Source organism: Rana temporaria, chromosome 2 (genome assembly GCF_905171775.1).
Source record: "Rana temporaria chromosome 2, aRanTem1.1, whole genome shotgun sequence".
In the NCBI taxonomy this organism is placed as follows: domain Eukaryota; kingdom Metazoa; phylum Chordata; class Amphibia; order Anura; family Ranidae; genus Rana; species Rana temporaria.
The window spans coordinates 134122631-134133372 of record NC_053490.1 but is presented as its reverse complement, the minus strand read 5'-3'; the positions used below and the strand labels follow the sequence as shown (position 1 = coordinate 134133372).

The following is a 10742-nucleotide window of genomic DNA, read 5'->3' as shown; positions in this document are numbered from 1 at the left end:
GCGATTGAGCCCTGGAAATGCAGAGGAAAGCTGCAAAGTCCGTTGGAGGAGTGCTGGTGCACTCAAGCACCTACCAAACGTGTGCTCTACTCGGTTATACACCCTTAGCCGCTGACCCTCCAATTCGGGTGAACTTTTGCATGATATTCTAATTTTTTCGAGTTTCACCCATAGGTAACACCATAGGCTTGTACTTTTCCGTCGATGAAGCCAACGGTTCCACACATTTGTATTTGTTTACCATGCAGTTCTATTATGCAACGGCAGATGGCGCTGTGTTGGAGTTTCGAATGTAAACGAACCGTCGTGCCCTGGCACAAGCAGCAGAGGGCGCTGTCTGCGCTGCCAGTAGGCGGGCCTTGGCTTCCCGCAGCAATAAGAAAAAGGATCGAGGTAAAGCGGCGCAGAGTGGGTGCTTGTAGCGGCCTTCTCTAGTCCGTCCTGCGGCCGATACCGCCTCATGAAGGGATATCCATGCTGACTGACCGCAGGACATGGGAGTCCTCGAAATCACTGACCAGGTGAGCCGCGCTACGTGCACAGCCGTTGAGCGCAGGTTTGCGGCCTAGTTGGTGCTGCAGGCCTCGGTGTGTGGAGACAGTTGTGCGATGTGGTGGGAGAGGGGAGGGCGAGTGTAGTCATGGTAACCGTTCCCTTGTACGGGCGTGTGTGGCGGCGGGGGAAACGGAGACCTACGTGTGTACATTGTCAGCTGCGTGATACTGCAGGGAGGGAGGCCTGGCCGGGCTCCATCGTCTGCGGGGCCCCAGGCTTGCCTGGCTCTGCCCGCTTCCTGCACTCACCTGTCACGAACAGGGGGTGGCGCTGCGCTCTGGTGACAGACTGCAACCTCATCGTCTTCCCTTCTCTATGTTTATCAGGATTTCCGGCCTCCACACTGGAGTGGCTGCAGGGCTTCTGGAGGATGAAGGGCTTTACACAGCAAGTCCAGCCCCTCCACAATTGGTTATGATTGATAGGAAGTCACTTCAGACCCTTGTTACGTTGTTACCACTTGACCTCCGCAAGGTTTTACCCCCCCCCCCCCCCTTTTATCAGAAGGACTCCCCCCCCCCCCCCCCTTTTTTTTTTTTTTTTCTTCCCGGGGGGCAGATACCTGTGTAAGACAGATATTTGCACTCACTTCCGGGAATACTCTCGTGCGTCACCCGCGCTGTCTTCTGGGAAAAACAGTACCCAGGAAAAAGCGGGGACCAGTGATGCAACGCTTCATTTGCCAATTCCCTCACTGAGGATGGTGGTGGGAACAGCCGAGGGACGAGCGATTGCGCGACCTCGGCTGCCGACACCGCGGGCTTGCTGCACAGGTAAGTGTCCATATTTTAAAAGTCAGCAGCTGCAATATTTGTAGCTGCTGGCTTCTAAAAAAAAAAAAAAAAAAAGAGCAGATACCTGTCTAATACAGGTATTTTGGTCCCACTTTTGGCCATAGATGGCCGCAGTATCCGTGGAATATCTGCGCAATGTGCAGCGTATCCTCCGCCCCCTCCCCCCCTGCTATCTTTGAGACACACGGGTCCCAGAAGACAGGGACCATTCAGATCGTGCAGCGCAACTTGTGCATGCGCAGTAGGGAACCAGGAAGTGAACCTGCAAGGCTTCACTTCCAGAGTCTTTTACCGAAGATGTCGGCAGCAGCACCTGAGAGCCTAGGGACAGATTGGCTTCGGGTGCCGAAATCATGGGTGCTTTGGACAGGTAAGAGTCCATATGTAAGTCGGCAGCTGCAGTATTTGTACCTGCCGACTTTTAAAAAATCTAATAAAAATTTTGGTGGAACTCAGTTTTAATCCACTTGACCTCTAGAAAATTTACCCCCCTCCCCTTCACGACCAGGCCATTTTTTGCAATACGGAACTGCGTTCCTTTAACTGAAACTGCGCAGTCGTGCAACGCTGTACCCCCCCCCCCCCCCCACAAATAGAGATTTCTGTTGGTTGTATTTGATCACCTCTATGGTTTTATTTTGTTTGCTCTATAAACAACAAAAGACTGACAGTTTCTGCTGTAAAACACATCCCAGTAAATTGTTATTTAACCACTTGCTTACTGGGCACATACCCCCTTCCTGCCCAGGCCGATACGTATTCTTCTACATATTTTTGGTAAAAAAAAGATTGCAATAAGCATATAGTGACTGGTTTGCGCAAACGTTTTGTAGTGCCTACAAAATAGGGGACATAATTATGTTTTTTTTTTTTATTGGGACTGCGACATTATGGGGGACACTTTTGACACCTTTTTGGCACCATTCACATTTATACAGCGATCAGTGCTATAAATATGCACTGATTACTGTATAAATGTGACTGGCAGGGAAGGGGTTAACACTAGGGTGCGAGGAAGGGGTTAAATGTGTACCCTGGGTTTGATTCTTACTGTGGGGGAAGGGGACTGACTGGGGGAGGTGACCGACCGATCTGTGTCCCTATGTACAAGGGACACAGCATCGTTCTCCTCTCCCTGACAGGATGTGGATTTCTGTGTTTGCACACAGAGATCCACGGTCCTGCTTAGTTACTGGGCAATCACGGTTGCCCGGCAGCCATCGCGGCCGCTGGGCCCGCGCTTCGTGTTCCCAGTAACGCGGCAGGTGCGCACGTGTGCCCCCTAGTGGCTGTGAAAGACGAGGACTTCCTGTCAGAACAATAGATCTATCCTGCCGCCGTATAGTATGACGGCGGCCGTAGTATAGTGGTTAAAAAATCGAATTTCTTCATAAATTTGGGCCAATATGTATTCTGCTACATATTTTTGGTAAAATCCCAATAAGCGTATATTGGTTGGTTTACGCGAACGTTGGTGTCTACAAGCTATGGTGTATAGCTGGGCTAGACGAAATCCGGGCTCCAGGTCGCAATTGCGACTAGAATTGGCGACCTGGGGAAGGAAGCATAGGCCTGCAGAAGGCCGCGCGTGTGTGCGAGACAATCTGTGCTGTAGCAGTAAAACTGCTATAGGGCTTTCGACAAGTGGTTACAGGGGTTGTAAACCCTCGTGGTTTTTCACCTTAATGCGTATTATGCATTAAGGTGAAAAACCTTCCGTAGTGCAGGAGCCCCCCTTTTACTTGCCTGAACCCGATGTTTCCATCAACTGCACAGCGCCAGCCGCTGTTTCGGGTTCTTATTGGATAGATTGATAGCATCGCAGCCATTGGCTCCCCTTGGAGTGCGGGTTTCTGAGGGGGCACTCAATGCGGGGAGGAGCCGGGAGCGCCGCTCTGTGCGAAACCCTTGCACAGACGAGGTAAGTATAACCGGTTTGTTGTTTTAAAAAGAAAACTTTTACAATCCCTTTTTAACTGGCAATTGCGCGGTCATGCAACACTGCACCCGGAATTTCTTTTACCCAAACAGCTTTTTTTTGGTGGTATTTGATCAACGCTTTTTTTCCCCCCTATTCTACACGAAAAAAGGCCAACAAAATTTGAAACAAACAAACACCGGATTGCCGCGGGAATCGGCCGCTAGCGGTGCGGTATTAACCCCTCCGCCAACGGCCGATAAAGGGTTAATACCGGGCGGTATTGCCGCGGTTTCCCATTGTTTTAAATGGGAAGGAGCGGAATACATGCCGCTCCTCTCACCGCGCCAAAGATGCTGCACAGAGATTTTTTTTTCTCCCGCCAGCGCATCGCCTCAGTGTGAAAGCCCTCGGGCTTTCACATTAAGTAGGCAGTGAGCGAGTTTTTCAGGCGGTATAGCAGCGCTATTTTTATCGCTGTACCGCCTGAAAAACTCCTCAGTGTGAAAGGGGTTTTACTTTCTGCTACAAAACATATCCAAAAAGATAAAAATGTATTCTGCTACGTGTCTTTGGTTAAAAAAAAAAAAAAGTGTACAGTATATTGATTGGTTTGTGTGAAAGTTGGTGTCTACAAACTATGGTGCATGTAACTGGAATTTTTTATTATATATTTTATTTTCATATTGGTAATGGTGACAAATGACACTGGATGGGAAGGGTGTGCGGTGTGTCTCTTTTAGCAAAGACGTGTAGCAGAATACATTTCGGACAAAATGTATAAAGACATCTAATTTTTGTTATAAAGCATATGCAATAAAGTAGTAAAATAAATAAAAGGTATACCATATATACTCGAGTATAAGCCAAGTTTTTTTTGGTGCTGAAAATGTCCCCTTCGGCTTATACCCAAATCACCTTTTTTGCGCCTGATCTCCCGGACTTTGGGGACCAGGTGCCGGCTGTAGGTCCACTGGACCCCAATCTTGGCACACATATAGCCCTTAATCTACAAGTGTACAAAGTTTGTTGTCCTGGGTCCCTACAACCTGGGAGCACCGTTTTTTTTCCAAAGCCGGGCACCCCTTCTATATACTCCCATGTTAAACGTAAGTCTAGTCATGTGCACAGTGAGGCATGCAGATGGACACCCTAGGCCAGGCATGTCCAAAGTCCGGCCCGGGGGCCAGTTGCGGCCCGCGTTCCGGTTTAATGCGGCCACACTGGTAATGTGGACATATATCTCTTTTGTAGCCCCCAACCAATCCCCGAGCATCGCACATTCATGTCAATGGTGAGGCTGCATTCATGTGGGTAACTTCTTTTTAGTGGGACTTTTTGCCCCACTTCCTCTTCTCGGCCACCTAGGCGGTCCCTCCCTGCCAGCAATCTTCTGGGACACGTCCCAGATTTCTTGGCCAATAGCAGAGTGCAGTGTGTCCCTGGCTGTGAAGCTGTCATGGCCGGGTGCCCACAGTTGCTATGAAGGCGGAGAGCAGGGAGGCTCCGGGCGGCCACATCACTGGACCGTGGGACAGGCAAGTGTCTGTTTATTAAAGAAGCAACACAAGGTGAGGGATGTGGTGGCAGCAGGTGAGTGGATGCCTGCTAACAGGCGCTGCCATGATGGACCTGAAATGACAGGTGCTCTTTAAATGTAAGGACTTATTCTTGCTAGTAGTTAGAATCTTTATGTGCAAACAAAATGAAGGTTTCCTATTTAGATTAACAAGCTGTCAGGTTAGTAAAACAGCGATTTCAGCACTGATTCAATCATACAGTTTGTAGTGTACATAGATTTGCAAAACAATGGGATAAGGAATATTCCTGAACTTTGTTTTCTCTCATGGTTACTGTGAAATTGTGTGAATGCATCAATGCAGTGCATGCTATCTCAGCTTGCAGAGATTGAATGAGTTTACCAAAAATGTAAATATTGCAGAATATCAGGGTGGATAAAAATCGAGGAGGAAGGACAAGCAGTAAAAATGAAAGTGAAACCTTCTTGGCAGCTTATAAACTTTCTTTCTGCACATAGCTTGAAGTGCTTTATTTCTCCCTTGAAGAGCAAAATGGCAGCAGGTCATAGGAGACCCAGTTTGGGACTATTTGCTAACCTGACAGCTTATTATTTTAAATTAAAGATTCTAACTACCAGCAAGAATGAGTCTTTACGTTTAAAGATCACCTGTCATTTCAGATCCATCATGGCAGTGCCTGTTAGCGGGCATCCACTCACCTGCTGCCGCCTGGAACCTCACCTTGTTGGGTCACTGCCGCATTACCAGCCGTCCCATTAAAGTGAATGGGACTGTCCGTGAGTCAACAGCGTGTCCAGAGAGGAGATGACAGTTGATCTTTAAAAATAATGATTTAAGTCCAATCCACCCTGCTAACAACCTTTCAGCTGTTTTCTTTCGTTTCATTCTAGTTGTGGCTAATGCAGAGACTGGAGTGTGTGGTGGGTGACTGTGCTCATGATGCTTGGATTTCACACTGTTTGCTGGCAAGCTTGAGACTTCTTTGGGGGAGGGGGTTGAGTGTGAAAAGCGCTGAAATTCTGTTTATCAGTCTTCTCTAGGCTGCATGAACTTGTTAAGGCTCCATTCATATGAGGAAATACACACGCAACTTCCAGCATTTTAGAATCTGGATTCCTGTGACTGGAATTGATTTGAGTGAAAAGCTGTGGTGACTGTGAGCACAACCAAGGGATTACCTGCGGTATTGTGGCTGGATGTACTTTGTCCAACTACATATGATCATCACAGATAATTCCGGGCTGCAGCAGCTATTCGCACAACTTTCAATTCCAACTACAGAAATCCACTGATTCTTACCGCTGGGAATCACACCGTTCACGTGAACGGTTCATGCCGCCTAGGGAACATTGGTAAACTGAGTTTCGGTGCTCTTTACATCCAACCCTTTTTATCTTCGCATTCAATTTTGTTTCTGCCAGTTCTTTCATATCTTTTTTTATCCTTTTACGGACTGCCATTTTTTCACAATTGCAGACTTTTTCAATTTGTACATTTTCCTGCTCGCTTTATGATTTCTCTTAATTTGCCTCTGTTGCTCTTTAACCACTTCAATACTGGGCACTTTAACCCTCCCTTCCTGCCCAGGCCAATTTTCAGTTTTTAGTGCTGTCACACGTTGAATGACAATTCTGTTTGTGGTATTTAATGACCACAGTTTTTTTTTTTTTTTTGCTAAAACTTAATTAAATACCACCAACAGAAAGCTGACTATAACCAGCAAGTCTATTTTACATGTGATCAGCTGTAATTTGACACACCGGTGCGCACACAAATTACAAACGTGTTATACATACCTGCTCTGTACAGTGGTTTTGCGCAGAGCAGCCCCGGATCCTCTTCTCTGGGTCCCCCGCCGGCATTCCTGGCCCCTCCCTCCAGTCGAGTCCCAGACGGCTGAGGCACTCATGCACATCGCTGGATTTAGAGGGGGCTCAGGTAAGTATTAGGGGGGCTGCTGTACACTGAAGGTTTTTCATCTTAAAGCGGAGTTCCACCCAAAAGTGGAACTTCCGCTTAATCCACTCCTCGCCCCCTTACATGCCACATGTAATTTTTTTTTGGGGGGGGGGGAGTGGGGCCTTCAGGAGGAGTGGGACTTCCTGTCCCACTTCCTCCTTCCGCCGAGGGGCTGCAAAGGCGAATAGTCTAATCGCCTTTTGGCAGCCCCTCCCTGTAGGCGATCGCCTGGGACATGTGACAGGTCCCAGACAATCGCCTGTCCAATCAAATGGCGCAGCGCCGCTCACACGTAGGCAGTGGGTGCCCGGCCGTGAAGCCGAAAGCTGTAACGGCCGGGTGCCCACACTTAGAATGAAGTGTATGTTTATTAAAAGCCAGCAGCTACACTTTTTGTAGCTGCTGACTTTTAATAAACATTAAAAATGAGTTGAACACCCCTTTAATGCATTAAGATAAAACCTTCAGCCTAAGAATCGCTTTAATATGTGAAGCTTATCTCATTAGCTGTCTTTATTGTTTTTAACATCTTTTTGATATTTTTCTAATTTAGTTTTTTCCTCTCCAGGTTTTTTTTGTACTTTTTAGAATTAAAATAAAAATAAAAAAATGAAGTCCACATTCTTACTTACTTTTGGGTTAGACAGCAAGTACCTGCTGGAGATTGAGGTGAGAAGCTCTCAACTAAGTAATGAGAGGCTGGTTCCACCTGCATTTTTTTTACATGTAGTTGTACATGCAGCAAGTACCTGTGGGATGGTCTCCCTCTGGGTGCAAACACTTTGCTGCCATGGGCAATTATTCCCCAGGCAATAACTGTATGTTTGATTTAAATGCCCAGGCATTGTCAGCCTCTCAAAGCAGCTGATCTCATACAGCCCACTGATTCTCCTGCAGTAACACGGTCAGCCTCTCATGGCAGCGGTTTTGCATATACACCACTGAGTCTCCTGCAGGAATTCAGTCTCTAATGCCAGGTGTGAGTGGGGCCTAAAGCATATATTGCACATATTGAGGGGAATTTACTAAAGCCCATTACACGCATACCAAAAGTAGGCTTAACCAACAGTTTCTTGGAAAACCAGCATTGATCAGTGTATTCTGATAGCTCAGCAGGAGAGCTCCCTGTATCGCACAACATTGGGGGTTATTTATGAAAGGCAAATCCACTTTGCACTACAAGTGCAGTCTGGGTAGATCTGAAATGAGGGGAAGCTCTGTGGATTTTATTATCCAATCATGTGCAAGCTAAAATCTGTATTTTCCTTTCATGTGCCCCTCGGATTTACGGCGACTGCACTTCTAAGTACAATGTCACGTGCACTTATAGTGCAAAGTGGATTTGCCTTTAGTAAATAACCCCCACTGTGTTGATGCGGTGGTCTGTCAGTTTGGGTTTGTTTTACATTCTGGAGCAGCTGTGCAAGGCTGCTTTTAGCTCTTTATTTTTTATTTTTTTTCCAAAGCTTAAAGTGGTTGTAAAGCCATTTGTTATGTCTCTACAATCCCCTCTGTTAGATAATAACATGTACACTGCTGTATGTCCTTTAATTTAAAAAGAAAAGCTGATTCTATACCTTTTTTATATCGGAACATTTCCTGGCGCTCACGTGACTGCTCAGCTCTCTCCTCGTCCCATCTGACACAACAGCAGGATGGGCCGAGAACTCTTGCTGACGTCAGCCAGGAGGAGAGAGCCATGTGAGCGCCGGAAAACACTCTGAAATAAGGTAGATATCGGCTTTGTCCTTTTTATATTAAAAAATAAATAAAATAAATGTAAACATCCCTTGTAATAGAACAAAACATGACAGGACCTCCTTAGATGTGAGATCTGGGGTCAAAAATATCTCATATTTACACTAAAATGCAATAAAAAAAAAATCCCTGTTGAGTCGCTAGATTTGTCAGAAAACCTTTCCTTTCAGAATCAACATTTTGCATGGGACACTATACTGCAAAATACTCCCACAAATGTGGGCTATTGATTGCAACCAAGATGTTTTTTAATTTTCTCACACACAGTATTTTTCCTAACAAATTCATTCAAGACCATGTTGCAAAAATTAACACACCCCAAAGCTAAATTTTAGGCAACAAAATTCTAATTACAAATTCAACTAGGGGAGTCAAATTATTCATTAACCACTTAAGCCCCGGACTATTTTGCTGGCCAAAGACCAGAGCACTTTTTTTGATTCGGCACTGCATCGCTTTAACTGACAATTGCGCGGTCGTGCGACGTAGCTCCCAAACAATATTGATTTTTTTTATTTAAATTTTTTTCCACAAATAGAGCTTTTTTTTGGTGCTATTTGATCACCTCTGTGGCTTTTATTTTTTGCACTATAAACAAAAATATAGCAACAATTTAGAAAAAAAGCAATATTTTTTACTTTTTGCTATAATAAATATCCTCAAAATATATAAAAAAAAAAAAATGTCCACAGTTTAGGCCGATACGCATTCTTCTACATATTTTTGGTAAAAAAAAAAATCTCAATAAGTGTATATTGATTGGTTTGCGTAAAAGTTGTAGCATCTACAAAATAGGGGTGGTTTTATGGCATTTTTATAAAAAAAAATTTTTACTTTTATTTTTTTTACTGATAATGGAGGTGATCTGCGATTTTTATCGTGACTACGGCGGACACTTGTGATACATTCTTGGGACCATTGTCATTTTTACAGTGATCAGTGCTATAAAAATTCACTTTTTACTGTGAAAAGGACACTGGCAGTGAAGGGGTTAACCACTAGTTGGAATTGAAGGGGTTAAACGTGTCCTAGGGAGTGGCTTCTAACTGTAGGGGGATGGGCTGTGTGTAAAACGACACTGATCACCACTTCCGATTACAGGAAGCGGTGATCATTGTCCTGTCACTAGGAAGACTGGAGAAATGCTTGTTTACATCAGCATTTCCCCGTTCTTCCTCTCCGTGAGACGATCGCAGGTATCTCCGTTGACATCGAGTCCGCAGGACCCGCGAAGCTCGCGGCGGGTGTGCGCATCCACAATGCCGATTCTTAAAGGCGACATGTGTGCAGACACTTGATTATAAAAGGGTCTTGTGTAACAACGAAAATCCATCCTATTTCTTTACCCAAGAAAGTTGAAGGCTACAAGATCAGCAAAGCTTTTAGGCTTCATGTACACGGGATGTTTTTTACAACCTCTGCTGAATGATTTAACTTGATGGATAGTAACCCACATTCAAAATGTCCGATTTGCCGTGTTTACATGCCACATTTAGCTGCGTTGTGTTTTAGAAGCATTTTTAAAATGTATATTTAAAACTTTTTTTTACAAAAATGGAACTGCAATCATCTCGCAGACATCCAGTTAGTCCACTGACGTTAATGCGGCTGGAGTGTCTTCTGATAAGGGCTGAAGAAAATTGCCATGCAAGTTCACTGCAGTTGGCTAAAGAAGTAGACAATCTGGGGTGATTTGTTTTCGGTGACACAATATGGAGTACACTGCAGAGGAATGGCATGCATTGGTGTCGACCACAAAGGAAGCCCCTCCTAAAGCCCATGCCCAAAAAAAAAAAAAAGACTGTCTAGAATTTGCCAGGGCCAATGCTGAAAAAAAGACTACTGGGACTCTGTAATCGAGTGATGAGACCACGATAAGTGGAACTGATGGCTTCAAAGGTGAGGAGTACAAAGACAAGGGCATGGTGCCTACAGTGGAACATGGTGTTGGCAGTGCCCTTCTGTGGGACTGAATGAGTGCTGCTGGTGTCAGGGAGCTGCATTTCATTGATGATATCATGAATTCACAGATGTACTGTTCTATATATTGACAGGGAACATGCTACCATCACTCTGTGCCCTTGTTCGTCGTGCACTCATCATGACATTGATCCAAAACACATCTTAAGGCTCGTGCACACGATCGGATATTCTGACAACAATTGTGTGATGGATGTGTTTTATCGGATAATCCGACCGTCTGTATGCTCCATCGGA

General features: G+C 45.3%; 1 protein-coding gene across 4 annotated transcripts in view; it reads left to right on the top strand.

Moving 5' to 3' along the window:
* Positions 1-316: 316 nt before the first annotated feature.
* The window catches only part of ANKRD52 (ankyrin repeat domain 52), a 97175-nt gene continuing 86749 nt past the window's right edge, over positions 317-10742 (top strand). For all 4 annotated transcript variants that reach the window (XM_040341123.1, XM_040341122.1, XM_040341121.1 and 1 more), the window contains exon 1: positions 317-521. In XM_040341123.1, coding sequence (XP_040197057.1) covers positions 495-521 — 27 coding nt within the window. In that variant the 5' untranslated portion in view covers positions 317-494. The remainder of the gene's footprint in view (positions 522-10742) is intronic.